At 38.3% G+C, this 16,334-nt stretch overlaps 1 protein-coding gene across 1 annotated transcript; it reads left to right on the top strand.

Annotated features, from left to right (window-relative positions):
* The first annotated feature begins 339 nt into the window (after nucleotides 1–339).
* On the top strand, nucleotides 340–12,429 carry LOC143863477 (protein DETOXIFICATION 18-like). The gene is made up of 7 exons (XM_077374148.1): nucleotides 340–719; nucleotides 4,662–5,206; nucleotides 9,076–9,162; nucleotides 9,310–9,366; nucleotides 9,465–9,703; nucleotides 9,796–9,914; nucleotides 11,730–12,429. The coding sequence occupies exons 1-7, from the start codon at nucleotides 477–479 to the stop codon at nucleotides 11,844–11,846; spliced, it is 1,407 nt and encodes a 468-aa protein (XP_077230263.1). The 5' UTR covers nucleotides 340–476; the 3' UTR covers nucleotides 11,847–12,429.
* Nucleotides 12,430–16,334: the final 3,905 nt, after the last annotated feature.

The raw sequence follows: 16,334 nt of genomic DNA, 5'->3' as shown, positions 1-16,334 counted from the left end.
CCTCCACCACGCACCCTTCAAATCGGGATTTTCTAGCGACTTTCAAATCGGGATTTGCTAGCGACCATTGCAGAAGGCATTTCGCGGATGAGAGCTGCCTCACAGCCTCACTTTTCAGCAGATTTTGTCTTCATTGATTTGATTCATCTGGCTACTCTCACATGCAACGGACCATTTGTGAAATGCCTTTATTGATGGACACTAGCAAATCCCAATTCAAATATTACCCGTGAGTTTTCCTGCTAAAAACGTGCACCGTCCTGCCTTTGACCAAGTGGACTAGTAGTTTTAGAGCTTAGAAACTGAGCCCACGAATCTTGAAAGGGAGGAGTGAGAGGCTATAAGACAAGGCTATTAAAGAGGAGGATGGATCTTGATCCATAGCCGTCTCGTATCACCTCTCCCTCTCTCTATATAGCTGCCATTTCCAAGCAACGGAATAAAATTGAGGCGAGAAATAAGACTGATATAGAGAGATGGCTTCCACTGAAACTCCATTGCTAGAGAGACAACGAGATAAGAGATGGTTTGAGAAGTTGTTGGATGTGGAAGAGGCCAAGAAACAGATATTATTCTCAGTCCCCATGATGATCACCAACGTCTGTTTTTTCTGTATTCCCTTGGTCTCCGTCATGTTTGCTGGCCACCTTGGTGAACTTGAGTTAGCTGGTGCCACACTTGGCAATTCCTGGTCAACTGTCACTGGACTCGCCCTCATGGTATCCTCTTTCTCTATCTCTTCTCTATTCGCTTTTACATGACCACATGTTTTTTATCATCTTTTGGTCATGATTGCTTATTTTTTGTGGGTTCTGGGGGCTTCCCCTTTTGGGTCTAATCTTATTAGAAAAATTGGCTGATGTGGATGATCAAGGGAGAATAAGGACATACCAAATTGGCTTTATTAATAAAAACATAGTTGGGTTCCTTTAAATTAGTTGTTAAGAGTTCATGACTAGTTGGGTTCCTCTAAATTAAATTGTTAAGAGTTCATGAAAAGTGGTCACGATTTGTTAAAGTATAAAAGATTAAATTATGACTTCTCCAACAGCTTAAGCTTTTGGAGACATTGGTAGTTCCACACAATTCACAAAGAGAAAATCCATGGCCTGAGGATGTTTTTTCTTATGAGAATATTTGGAACGAATTTGGGATCAATGGCAATGATCTTTTCTTTTGTTAAGCATTTATTTATTTAGTCCTGCTTCTTGGAGACGGGTTTAATATAAGTGCATAAATTGCTCTGTTCCTAATGTTCTTCTAGCCTGACTGACAAGGATTTGAGTATCTCATTGACTACTTTATGATGGATTGGCTAGAGCAAACTGATTTTCGAATTCTCTCAGGCCACGTTTGGATGCCGAGAAGATTTTTTTTTGGATTTCTCACATTTGCAGCCCTTTTTGCGTTGTGATATTGCTGGATTTTCAAATCAGCTAAAACAGTGGGAAAAAAAAATCAGATTTCCAAATATGCTGTAAACAAAAGCATTTGGAAATCCACATTCCTTACCAATTGGAGAAAAAAAAATCATATTTCCAAATATGCTGTAAAAATTTGCATCCAGTTAAAGCGTAATTATCATGGGTTGTACCATTGATGGGCAGGGTACACCGATTTACCCTAATTGTCAAGCAGTGGATTGTCGAGAGCATAATGGTGAAAAGTCCACATACGATGAGCAAAAGTCCATTGCTTGGATCATTAGGATTGTCTGGTGGGTGTGATTTTTATACATGGCTCATCCATGGTAGTGCTTACCTTTGGACAGCCCAGATCATCTGAAAATACAGACATCGTATACTGTTTTAATGGGTGATTAGAACATCTCTAGTACTTCTGATGTACCTATGCCAAGCTCTTGTTTAGGATTAGCTGCATATCAATGAGCTGGAAATAAAAAGGCTGAAAGGGAGAATTAGCTTGCTCGAATTGATGAATAATCTTTACCCTCTCCAGTTATTAGTTCTAAATGGATGATTTCATATTCATGTCATTCCCAACTCTTTAAGTTGTCAATGGTCCAACCTGAATTCCATCTCTGTTATTATTGGTCAGGCCATGCATAGAATGAACACTCACTGAATAAACTTCACCTCAATGCATGGTTACCAGGGTGGGAAACGAATTAGGGAAACAAAACTTTAAACGGAAACGGGAAACGCATGAAAAAAAATACAGGTGAAACGAGAAACGTCTTAGGATGATGTGTTTTTTCCAAAATGATTTTCGTAAGTTCCACACATGTTTCCTACACGTTTCATACACACTTTCTACGAGTGTTGCATACGTTTATCACGCGTTTACACATTATTTAGATAAGTTTTCCATATGTTTCCCAGGTGTGTCAGAAACATTTCTCCAATTTTGTATCATATTTTGGAAACGTTTCCGAAACGTGTTTCCCTCATTTTTGGGGAAACGAGTTTCCCAACCCTGAGAAATGCGTTTTATGGGAAACGGGTTTCCCACCCACCCAAGGAGTTTCCGGCAACTATGCTTCAATACACATGAATTGTGAAGCATGCCTATTCCAACCCATGATAATTACGCTTTAACTGGATGCAAATTTTTAATGTATATCTCAATGATGGTAGATGCTTCACGTATAATCTTATATACAAATAATTTTGCAGCTAAATAAGGTTATTTCCAATAATGGTTATAATAGTCTTCCAAATGATCTGGTTAATGGCTTCCCAACATGCCTCATTGTTTGCAAATACGATCAAATTAAAATAATCTTATTTGAAAACAATGACCAATTTGGTGGCATCCAAGAGGGCCCGAAAAATTAGTTTATCTTGACTATTAAGTATTAACTATTCTTTTAAACATATAGATCTACTTAGGACAGAAGTGCACACTACATGACAAAGGGTAATTTTCATTCTGATCTTGTAATTCACTTATGTTTGGCACTTTTATGGGCCTTTTAAGTACAGGACAATCCTTTTCCCTGTATCTTCATTGAATCATGTGATAACTTAGAGTCACCACCATTTATTTGGAAATTGTCCCACCGAAATGACCCGTTTATCCATCCAGATCAAAACTATACCAATTATTAAACTAACAACTAAGGGAGAAAATTATAAAACCCATCAACACTTGGACATTAGGAATGGAAACATAAGAAATCTTAACCGAATTAAAATAACTGGGTCTGGAAGAAGAGCAATGCTATTGCTATCCTTCATAGATGGCCACATAATTTGGCATCCAAGAGGACAGATACCTTATTATGCTAATGGTAATTCCTGCAATATCAATGCCTTAACCGTCTTATCAATGTAAATTGGAGACAAAAAAGGATTGGGACCGGTATTTGTTACTTGAGTGCAGCAATAATACAATGAGATTTCCTTTCGCTGAAAGCAATATCATTTATGGGTTGATGAGAATATAAAGGTTGGTTTTTTTACATGTCCAATTCATCTACTGATCCCAACATTAGTGAAAGGTCTAGTGAATAAAGTCAATAAACTGCTAAGGTTCCTTAATGATAGCCATACATTTCTGCTGAAGCAAAAAGGAAGCAGTGAGCTAACCGAAATGCTTAAAAACACTGCCGAGAGCTTGAGTGCTGGCTTTGGAGGTGTTTGAATTTATTGTCACCATAATATATTATTTCTGGTTGCACAGTCAAAGCATCTTCCATTCAGTGAGGCTTGGTAATTAAGAAGCACCAGTGTTAAATTTTCGGAAGCCATTGAGACTTGTTAATGTCTGATACTTGTTATCTACCAGCTCATTCAGCAATATGCTGTCAAACGGAGATAATGGGGTGCAGGACCAGGGTAAAGTTGAAGAGCTTCGTGAGTAAACTGACATAGTTTAATATGGAAATGATATTGATACAGGATGGGAAGAATATGCTTGAACTAGAATATTCATAGTTTCTGACAATATGTAAGCAGGATTTAGAGTGGCTAGCATTTTGAATCAGTTTAGAAGGTGATGTAATGTATTATCACACGGTCAGATTATGTGGCGATTTTCGTTCCTGACCAAAAGAGGAAGAATGGGAACCAAAAAGGAGTTTCTGGTAAGGAGCAGCGGGATCAGTCCTTGACTGCAAGACTATATGAGTGCTCATTGTAATCTAAGTTTTTGTAAACATGGCCAACCAACTCTTGAAATTCACAGCTTGATCTGATCATATTGATTGGAGCTTTTAGGCGATATGATTTTTAACTAAAATGATCAAGAGATGTGAAATCAGTGAAATCAAAGCTTTACAAATGGCTTCTATGATGACCTGGTTTAATTAAAAATTCAAAACAGAAATCTATTTTGTGAATTAAAACTTTTTCAGAAAGATGATGCAAATCTATGGTCCAGAAGGAGATGATAAACCGTAATCAAAGAGAGATTCATAACCTGAGGATGTTCTCAGTGGTTTGGTTTTCTGCTATGATTGGTACCTTATCATTTTATATTTATATTTATTTTATTTCTCAAACAAGAAGTTTCTATTTTCCCCTTAATTTAAATAAATTGCTTATTAGCAATGCTCTTGTTGATGGGTTGTTGAATTCATTTTTCTATGTAGGATGTAGTGAATGTGGTTAAAAATCTCCAAGAAGAAGGTTTACCTCGTTTTAGTGGATTTTTTTATTTAAAATTCTTATTGATTTCCCCATGTGTTTTTGTTTCAGGTTGGTCTAAGTGGTGCACTTGAAACTCTTTGTGGCCAAGGATTTGGTGCAAATCTGTACCGAATGTTAGGAATTTACCTACAATCCTCAATCATTACTTCGTTCTTATTTTCTGTCATCGTGTCTGTGGTGTGGTTTTATTCAGAATCAATACTAATTTTTCTCCATCAAGACGCAGAGATAGCAAAAATGGCTGGCCTATTTTTGAGGTATCTGATTCCGGGAGTATTTGCATACGGTTTTCTCCAGTGCATTTTGAGATTTCTCCAAACACAAAACGTTGTGATACCTTTGGTCATAGTGTCACTTATCACATTTATTGTCCATGTGGGGATAACGTATCTAATGGTTCATCACACATCTCTCGGCTTCAAGGGGGCCGCAATAGCAGCTTCAATATCATTTTGGATTTCATTTATTTTGATGGCACTCTATGTGAAATATTCGAAGAAATTCATGCATACTTGGGAAGGGTTTGCTCTGGAGTCCTTCCATTATGTACTTCCAAACATGAAGCTGGCAATGCCCTCAGCAGTGATGGTGTGGTAAGTTAGCTTCACTAGTTATTCCTTCTCCTGAAATATTGCTAGTTGGCGTTTCTTATTTTGAATTCTCTTTGTCATTCTTCTATCATGTCTGCAAATAGATCGTGCATGGACCGTGTTTCTTTTTCCTCAATAACATTTTGGGAATTCAGTGCAATGGAATGGAGGCTTGAATAGCTTAAAGGGTTTGTTAGCTCAGATATCATCTCAATATTGGGATGCATAAGAAAATAGAGAAGCCAGAAGATGCTCAAGGAATCCATACCACAGGGACTCCTAAATCCATCCCAAGACTTTTCTTCCGCCTCTCCTCTCTAATCCCCATTAAACTTGCATTCCCCAGCCACTATGAATGGGGGGGGCTTCATTCACCCATCGTATGTATTGGCTTGGCTTTGCCCCGAACCAAGGAGGCGTTCTGGCAGGCACATGCGTGTAGGAATGCCAGCTACAGAGACTAAATAATACAAAACTCCAGATTATCAAAATATTGACAACTTGGAACATTTGAAAACAAAGTTCTCACTGTTTTGACATTAATATAGCAGATTTTAGTGTTCCTCTCTTACTATTTATTGTTCTACTCCATGTGAATCTCTCATGAACCTTCCAAACGTGCAAGTTACAAATTTTCAGAATTAACATTTTGTAATTGATCTGTTCATTTTACTTCACTGGTCTCAAGCTCGTTTCACCAGTCAACGTAAAAAAAAGTTGTCATTAGAAATTCATTCCCTTTTGCTTGAAATGAAATACCATTCCAAAAGTTGCTCGTCTCACTAAGGTAGATAAATCTGTGTAATGCCTAAGTTAATACCGGGATCAGTTCTCTAATGCCATCTACTAGATAAGCAGTTGCTCGAGGCTGCAGTGATTTGTTTCTTTAGGATGCCCTCTACTTTTATTATTTTATTTTCTTATTGTGTTCTGATGTGTCCGAGAAACACAGGTCCCTCGTCATGGCTTACGAGATCTGTATGGTAATCTCATACGGTATCTCGATCATGCACATAACTCACTGTAATGTCTCTGCAGTTGAGTGAACGACTTCCATTTCTTCTGTATTAAATTGTATTAGAGTATGCACTAGCTCCTGAAATTTCTTTATGAAGATCATGGGGATCTACAATTTCTAGTGTAATTTTTATTTTTATTTTTCCTCTATCATTGCAACTACAATCCCATTTTATCTTTGACACCCTATCTTTCTCAGATTTTCTTTTTAGATTACTGTTGTTTTGTCTAAGAAGGCCAAAATGATATCTTCCTCCATATTCTGATTATCCAACTTGATAAAACTCAATTTTGTTTTATCCATTGGCTATGACTTACATCCACACTTTTTGTTTGGCATTCGTTTCGCCCACAACTCTTATCCACTCTTGGCTACCTCTGTTTCACTTCTTTTACCAAATTACCTTTTTCTCCTTTCTTACAGCCTTCTCGTTTGTCCGTTGTGTTGTTTCATTGTTTTGTCTTCCTTCTCCATCATACTGATTTATCTTCCTTCTTCTAGTGGAGACCTCTCATCTTCTCCATTCCTCTCCTTCTTCCTCTCTTTTAACCCTAATCTTATTTATAGCATGGTATCAGAGTAAAAGATGCTTGGGAAGGAAGGAGAGAAGAAGAGGAATGGAGAAGATGGGAATTCTCCACTTGGTAGCTCCTCATGTAAATGATTATATAGGCCCAAATAGGGCATCCAATGTCCAATAACTACAATACCACTAATCTACATATAATGCCTAATCTACCCATATACATTATTCAACACTCCCCCTCAAGCTGGAGTGTATATACTATGGAACTCCAACTTAATATAAAGTACAAAAAAAAGTACACTAAGCTCAAACACACATCTAGCTTGGCATAACACTCCTCAAGCTGGCGTGGTGAATACATAATGAAAAGTTTAATAAAAGATAACAACGACCACAGTGAACAACATCGAGATCAACGGCCATTAAAAAAAGGAGCAGCTCTCCTGAAGTAGCACAAGGGCGAGCGCGATCAAACATCGCCTCCCCCTGAATGAGAGCACAACGAACACATATGCATATCAATGAGCAATGGAGGCGTCATGTCAGGATACAACAATAGTCCAACGAGCAAAATAGGCACACCAAAGGTACGCACAATGAACATCAGCGAAGTAACACTAACTAACAGATACACCAACTGAGTAGCACAACGCCAAGAGAAGATAACCACTGATGGGAAACCATTGTACGGTGACAAGGTCAACGACATGAACATCGTCTCCTGAAGATAAGAAGATAGGAAGAGGATAATTAACCAATGATGGGGAAATCACCGTTTGGTGACAAGGTCGATGGCATGAAAATCTTCACCTGATGATAGGAAGAAAATGAGAGAGAAGATAACCAACTATGGGGACACCATAATCCGGCAACAAGGTTGACGGGAAAAAGAAGGTCGATGAGAAATGAATCCGTCGCTTGTAAAAGAGCCGACCAATGATGGGGATACTATTGCCCTAAAAAGAAAGGTCAACGAGAAAATGAGGCCATCGCCCGTAAGAGAGCGACCAACGATGGGGTTACCATCGCCCGGAAAGGAGAGATCGTCAGGAAAACGAAGTCGTAACCTATAAGAGAGCCGATCAATGATAGGGAAACCATCGCCCGGAAAAGATAGGTCGACGGAAAAACGAAGCCGTCGCATATAAGAGAGCCAACCAACGATGGGGAAACCATTGCCTGAAAAAGAGAGGCATAAAGCCAAGAACATAAAGAGACGAAGAACATAATTACCAACAATACTACCCATCGACAATAAGACAAGGGGGACAACATCAAAACAACACGAAGATATATGAAAACAAGACATGAAAAACAAGACAACACTCCCTCAGGAAGACAATCCTAAGATAACACTCCCCCTCAAGTGAGTCCAAAGGCCTTCAACTTGAATTTAAAAGAAGACTTTCAAGGCAAAAAAAAAGTGGGGGAAATCCATGCAACATTCCTCCATTCTCTCAACACTCCCCTTCACTCTAGCTTGTGGGGGAGTATCGAGTAATGTATAAGGGTAGATTAGGCATTACATGTAGATTAGGGGTATTGCAATCATTGTACATTGGATGCCATATTTGGGCCTATATATGCATCATTTACATGAGGAGCTCCCTAGTGGAGACTTCCCCATCTTCTCCATTCCTCTTCTTGCTCTCTTCTAACCCTAATCTCATTTCCAGCAGGCTTCTTTAGACTTTTTTTGAAAACATGGTGTGGGAGCAAAAAACACATGCTGCTATTGAACATATTGGTATCAATTGCATCACAATTCATTTATGGGTACAATATTTTCACAAACATGAAATGGTGTTTATTACTACCACAAGTGTGGACATCCAATTTTTATGTTTCTTTTTTATCTTTAAATGTTGTTCTTGGTAACACCAGTGTTTCAAAATGCTGATGTGGGTCAAAACTCAGACCAAGTAAATCCGAGTCTGCTCTGCTGAATGCTCACTTGAGTCAGGTGAGTCAGGCAAGTTCTTAAAATACATTAGTTTTTTTGAGAAGTAAAGCAAAAATGAGGGTGTGAATTAGTTGAAAGGGAGTGTGACTTGAGAATTGGAAGTAAAAAAGGGAAAGCATGCTCTCTCTCTCTCTCTCTCTCTCTCTCTCTTACACAGATGTATGATTCCCAAAAGTAACACATTCACCTTATTGTTTCTTGATAAGGTGCTCCTTACTTCTTTGAACTTACCAGCAATGTGCTACTTTCTACAGCATACATGGTCCTCCATGGGCTCCTTTCCTCAACAAAGTGATTGTCCTGATGCATTAATCTACGTAATTATCTCATTAATTTCCATTATTTGATGTTTCATACCATCCCAGCTTGGAGTATTGGGCTTTTGAAATTCTAGTGTTGCTGGCGGGATTAATGAAAGACTCAGAAAATAGTACCTCATTGATCGCAATCTGGTATCGTTTCTTTACCCACTTAATACTTTTTTCACTATATTCATAATAAAGATGGTTTTCCTGAACTGAAGTACTGTAGCCACTTGAGCCTGAATAACTGAATATTTTGAGCCTGAATACTGAATGTTATTGAGTTGATATCTACAGTGTGAATACGGAAGCAGTCACATATATGCTTACTATTGGTTTCAGTGCAGCAGTGAGGTATGTTCTTCTAAATTTCTATATTTTGCTGGTAACTTGGAGTCTATTAGACTAATTCCATTCTCTGCCCAGATAGTGAGTATATGTTTTTGTGACAGCACTCGCGTGTCAAATGAGCTGGGCGCTGGGAACATTGATCGAGCAAAGAACGCTGTGCAAGTGACGCTGAAGCTTTCTTTCTTTTTTGCCCTAGCAGTTGTTCTTTCACTAGTCTTTGGTCATAGCATTTGGGCTAGCGCTTTCAGTAACAGCCAGGTGATAAAGAAAGAATTTGCTTCCATGACCCCCCTGCTTTCTGTGTCCATATTATTTGATTCTGCGCAGGGAGTTTTATCAGGTGTGCCAAGTTCTTATTTACTATTGCCACCATCCCTATATGTTGTTTTCAGATGAATTGTATTCATGTTATCTTTGATGCATGATTTGCAGGGGTGGCTAGAGGATGTGGTTGGCAGCACTTGGCTGCATGGACTAACTTGGCATCCTTCTATCTGATTGGCATGCCAATAGCTGTCTTACTTGCGTTCAAGTTAAAGCTATATGCTAAGGTGAGTCATCAATTTAGTTTACTTCAGATCTAAATACATTTTTTCCTTTTGACAACCCACATGTGTTTATTGAAACATGCTAGTTGTCAACCGATCCAGTTCTGATAGGATCTACCTATGTCTTAGTCACGGTCCATTCTAATTTCTTATCTATCGCATCGGATTTGGAGTGTTCTTCGGATCTTACTTACTACATTCATGTCACGATCCATTTCAAATTGGACCGTCCATCGGAGTGTCCTAGTAGGTTCTACTTGGAGTGTCCTAGTAGGTTCTACTTACATTTTACATCGTGAAAATTCTCAAAAGAGAGTGAATGCAAATTTGACCGGTAGTTAAATAGGGCGAGCTGCAGTGGCAGCAATGCAGTGGGTTAGGGATTTAGGGTCAATGGTTAGAGAAGGAAGAGAAGAGGGTGACTCGAGACTTAAGAGAGATGAATGAAAAAATACTAAAAATAAGAGTCATTTGGAAAAAAAAATGCATATGGCTTATTTCTACTAAACTACCCCTAAATTAATACTTGGCATTATAAAAAATTAGAGGGTATTTTTGTAAAAGAGTATAATAAAATCGGACTTAGGACCATCTCGTAGGCTTCTGTTGGTTGTCTGGATCTGATCAGTAATAATTTTGGATCCTATGATCAGGTCCCGAAATGTGTCTATGAAACTTGATAATGTGTCTAGATTCTGTCCATTTAAATTCGGATTCGGGTTGGCTCCCGTTGGCACCCCTGTATGTTTGTCACAAATTCTATCTTATATTTTCCAATGTCTCCCCTCGCCCCCAACCACCTACCCCCACCCCCTCCTAATGATGTCTGCTGATGTGGTAATGAAAGGGGTAGCTGACCTTTCCTCGGCTGATATCCCCAGGTGGAAATTGGGGGCGCTAATAGGGCTATTTTTGTCATGTGAAAATTCTAAAGTTTTTACCTGTGGGAGAAATTGTCCTCTTGGGATTAGGGTTGGAAATCTCTATATGATGTCTTGGTTGTGGACATTTTAGGTATCTTGCACTTTTCTAATATATTGTCTTGGCTGTGGACCTTTTGGGTATCTTGCACTTTTGTAATATTCGCCGATAGTGGAAGCTCTTAGTTCACCTTTGGACATGGACGTAGTCAAACAACATAACAAACCATGAAAATCTTCTATTCTGTTTTGTTTTTGTTGATTTCTCTGTTTAATTGTTTTTTTCTTCAACAAAACCATTTTAACATGATATACTTGTTCTCCTTTTCAATAGAGTGCGGCTATGAAGACCGAGTAGGGGACCTAGAGTACAGCCGAATAAATCCTTTCATGCCACATAGACATGGGAGGGGTCGTTTTGCAATTTAAGGGAAAAAAGCCGAAAATTAAGGAACCTAAGATTGCTAACGTGCAAATAGGCTATTAGTTCGGTTGTAGTCTCGGTCTCCAAAGGTCTCCAAATCGGTATCCATATCATTATTCTTTTCAATATTCATTATATTTAATCTTTTTTTTGAAACAAATGGGACAATTTGTGACTTGCTTGAGATCTTGAATATGCTTTTCTCAACGAAAATTAGATAGGAAATCCAAGTCTACTTCCATGTTTTTTTTTTTTCAATAACCCATTTTACGCATACCAGAATCCTTTGCTACGTTTACCTGCTGAACCATCTTAACTAATATCTTATACTCAAGTACTATCTACTTCAAGCTTTTCTGACTTGTTATACTTCTCTATCTCCATGCTATCTAACAATGTTCTTATATGGAGAAGTCAAGTTACTTACACTATTAAGTATCTAATGAAGTTTGAAATTGGGGTTATTTGCTACAGGGACTGTGGTTAGGTCTAATTTGTGGTCTTATTTGTCAAGCCTGTACCCTGCTTGTGATCACGCTCCGCACCAAATGGAAAAAGATGAATGATATCTCTGTGAATGATCAAGTGTAACTGATGCCGTTGATCTTGTTGAATATCATGAGCTATCCTAGTTCTATGTCGAACTGACATTAATGTTAAATTTTGAACTGTATTTTTTGGAACCCCACTTTGTTTAGCTTAGTTTATTTTAGTTTATTTTGAGAGATGTAGTGAGGGCAACTATGTATTTTTGTGTCCTTGGGCATGTTGGTCATTTTCCCTAGCTTGCACATGTGTGAACCACACATGTTTGCTCCATCTTTTGCCACTACTTCCCATTTCAAATTCAAACCCTACTTGAACTCCAAACCCACCACTTCCTTAAGCATTAAAGACTTCACTTTCCCATACCCACTACCACTTACCCAAGCCATTACATCTCTACTTTCCTAAGACTAAGACTAGTCTTATTAACTCACTTTTGTAGAGATTCTCCACTAGCGGGACCTCCACTGAAGACCTCTATTGAAGCTTTCTTGTATGCTAGCTAGTGTTTGAAGAAAAGGCCAATTTTCCCATATTTTCTCTATGTATTGAAGCTTTCTTCTATCTTTTTGTTCTTATCTTGTCTGTTGTTTTCTTCCTTCATATATTGAAGCACATCTCTTTTAGACATTGTTCTTCTTCTGCTTTGGTTGTTGATTTTGGGCTAGTGTAAACTTTGGTTTCACTATTTGAGAAGAGGATTTTCTGGTGTAGTGAAATCCGCCTTTATCTATATGGTATCAGAACCACAAGGGTGGTAGTTGGTGCTTGTCAAGATTTCCTTGGTGAAGAAGTTCAATCGGTGCTTTGGAGATGGATATGAGTGAAAGGGTTAGTGGACTTGGCATTGAGTTATTAAATCAATTTAATTACAAGATATGAAGAACATGGAGTCATATCTAGTGGGAGAAGATTTATGGGAGGTTGTTTGTGGCAATGCCGTTGTAGCTCTGAAAGATACACAAGAAAATGACGATGTATTGAAGGCGTGGAGGATGAAGAAAGCCAAGGCTGAATCTCTTTTGAAGAGGTCTATTTCTCATGACTTGTTTGAGCACATCATTAGGTGTAAATCGGCGAGTGTGATTTGAACTACTCTTGATGGATTGCTCAACAAGAAGAATATGGCTCTTCTACAAATGTTGGAAAATGAGTTGGCAAATACTTCATAACGTCGTTTCCCTATTTCTCAATCATTTTTTAAGATTAAGAATCTTTGTTCAGAGATTTCTCTATTGGATCTGAAAGAGCCTATTTCAGAGGCACAAATGAAGCGACATATTATTTATGGGTTGAAAAGAGAGCACATTCCTTATGGTATGTCGATTCAAGGATGAGATCAGCAACCATCTTTGGTGGAGTTTGAAAATCTTCTAGCTTCACAAGAGTCTGTAGCTAGACAAATGACGGGTTGCTCAATATCCGGGGGTGAAGGAGAAGCTTTGTTTTCAAGTAACAAGAAGCCTTCAAACAAGTATAAAGATACGAAAAATATTGCAAGTAAAGGTGGAGATGAAGAAGGATCATCCGTTATGCGTAATGGAAACCGAAAGGGTATCAAGTGTTACCGATGTGGTAAACTTGGGCATATACAAAAGAATTGCCGTGTAAAATTGAAGGATAGTAATGTTCCCGAAAATGTTGATGATCGAAAAAATGAAGAGGATTGGGGTAGATGTTTCGTGGCGGAAACTACTACGGTGGGTGCTTTGGCATCCATCAATTTTGAGGATGATTGGATTGTTGATTCCGGTTGTGGGCATCATCTTACCGGCGACGAATCTAAGTTCTCAAAGTTCTAAAACTATGAAGGCAATGATGCTATTATGACGGCGGACAACACTATACATCCGGTAGAAAAATGAGTCATTACCATTGGTGGAGCGAATGATGCACGGGTTCCTAACCAGTTGTACCACTTAGGTTTAGTATCAAAGCGAACTTGTGGTCTCCATGATTCAAAGTTAGTGATGCAGGGGGTTATCCAGGGATGAGGGATAACTATGCGAAGCTTTAGGCATAGCCACATGTAAAGCAGAGTTGGACATCATCTGAAAGGGAGATGAGGGTACCAAGAGACGCTATCTAATCCCTTGAAGGTTTCGGCAAGCATGGAGGATGCTGGGTTAACATCTAATGGCAATTGGTCAACAATACTGAGAGGGGTGAGAAAGGCTACAAAATATTCCCGACATAGAAGATACTTTGTGTACGCACAAAATATATGGGCTTCTTGATGACGTTGCTGGAATGCTATGTCTTCTAGGTCTCCTTCTGGGATATACGATTCATTGAACCTATCTATGTAAAGACCGTCTGAGGGTCCCTCAGGTCTTGTTCTGGCTTGCAAAGCAGCCGAAGACATGTGAATTTGTTGATTCTAAACCCAAGTTCGGGATGGATGATGGGTCCGTTTCACGGGTACTGTAAAAATGGTACATCATTTTTCGAAAGTGGGACACACTTGATGACGTTGCTGAAAGATTGAATTTGATCAGGATTCAGATAAGCCTGATCTCGAGATGATAATTGGATAGAGGTCCGACACTTTGGCTGACAAAGGTTTGGCTGGGTATATCTTCTAGCGAGACGACATAGTATTTGAACAGAGCCCTGACACGTTGGTCATAAAAAGGTAGACAAGATAGGTTTGTCTCCAAAAGTGAAGACAACATGACCTGGATATGACTCCCAAATTATGAACAAGACTCTGGTTGGAAAAGGAGGTCTATCTTTCCGAAGGAAGATAGAGATAATTTGTGCAGAGTACTGCTGATGTCTGAATCATGACAGTTGGTCAGGATGAGTCTAACCTTTCGGAAAGACCGACTTGAATTTGAGCAGAACTCGGGTACTGTGATCATAACAATGGTCCTGACAAGGTTATCTTCGTACCAGAAGATGGGTAAATTTGGGCAGAACTTCGCCGCTACAGACCATAACAAATGGTTTTGAAATGAGTCTAACCTTTCGGGAAGACGAATTGGACTTGAGCAAAGCTCGGGTATTGTGACTGTTAGAGAAATTAAATAACCGCAAGTGCACGGATCGTGTAAATACGGGTCGAACTCAAGGAAGAGAAATCTAGTTATCAATCCTATTCTTTTACCGATTAGAATACTAGCTATGATATAATGTTGCCTGGAATGGACTCAGGATTTCCGTGGACTTAGACCTCGGAGCCAACACTATATATAAGCGTATATTCTATTCAATCTAAGAATCAAATTTAACTAAGATCTTTTTGATTTAAAATCCTAATTTAGGCAAAGTGTACCAAATTTTAATGGTCTCTATTAACTACTTATCTAATTTAATTAGAAAACTAAATTCTAAGGGCTTAAGTAAATTGGAAAATTGCAAAAGTAATTTGGAATAGTATAAAAACCTTAATTCAATATAAAAGATTACTTAGGGTTAGAATCCACCATGGGTTTGGAATTATATTATTAATCAAACCAATTTCTGTATTGGATAGTGTATTTGATAAATTTAGTCTATGAGGAATAAGATCTATTGATGTCATTGCCCATGAGTGTTTTATCAAATATACTACTCAATTTAAAGATATTATATAAGAAATTATATTTATTTATCGGCAATCACTTATACGACTGGGGAAAGCCAGTGGCATACGTGATTGGGATCCAACAAATACAAATCCTTACATAAGTTGTTATATAAGCCACTGGTTTTAATTAATCATCTTTCTCCTTCCCCATGGCTTCATCTAAACCCCAAGTAGATGGATTTAGTTATTCATGGAGAAGGGGAAAGAAACAAAGAAAATAGAGAGAATAGAGAAGAGAATTGCCATTAAGAACTTGAAAAGAAAAATCAAACACAAAGTATTTTCTCTTTTAATTAAAATTAAACAAAAATACAATTAACTAGGATTGAAAGAAATAACAGAAATTAAAGAACACTTAGTCTTTTTCTCCTTCGAGCAACTGCCAACTTGTTCTTCTCCGTCTCTTGATGTCACCTTGGAGTGGAGCCTTTGATGGTTGATCCTTGGTTGAAGAGATAAAAAAAAACTAGAGAGAGTGAGAGAGGAAGAAAAGCATGAGAGTAGAACATGGGAAAGCAAGAGAACTTGAGAAACAAGAGGTCATAGGAAGAGGAATGAGACGAAAAAATTCAAGAGTAGTAGGGAATTAGAGAGCTACTAAGGGAAGAGAGAGAGATTGAGAAGAACCGAATGGAGAGGGAGCTAGAGAGTATATATAAGTGATGGGTTACCAAATCCATCACTCATTGGATTTCCATTGAGTCGCAAAAGAAAAGACAAAATCCATCCAACGGTTAAGATGAAAAATGAGAGATTGCTTGCTTTCTACTTTCTATTTAAATTGCCCATAGAACCCGAATGTGGAAAGAAATTGTTGAGCCTTCTAATATAACCCAAGCGGGTCCCACTTGTACGAATTGTAATTAGCAAAGACAGCAGATCACTCGATTTATACCTTCCAAGAAAGATAATGTCGGTTGGAATCATTCTATAATGCTTGGTTGTATAGCTTCTCATAATTA

This window comes from Tasmannia lanceolata, unplaced genomic scaffold, assembly GCF_043159265.1.
Source record: "Tasmannia lanceolata isolate RefF3 unplaced genomic scaffold, GAP_Taslan_0.1 ptg000044l, whole genome shotgun sequence".
In the NCBI taxonomy this organism is placed as follows: domain Eukaryota; kingdom Viridiplantae; phylum Streptophyta; class Magnoliopsida; order Canellales; family Winteraceae; genus Tasmannia; species Tasmannia lanceolata.
Note: the sequence above shows the minus strand (reverse complement) of the source record. Positions and strands in the feature narration are given on the sequence as shown.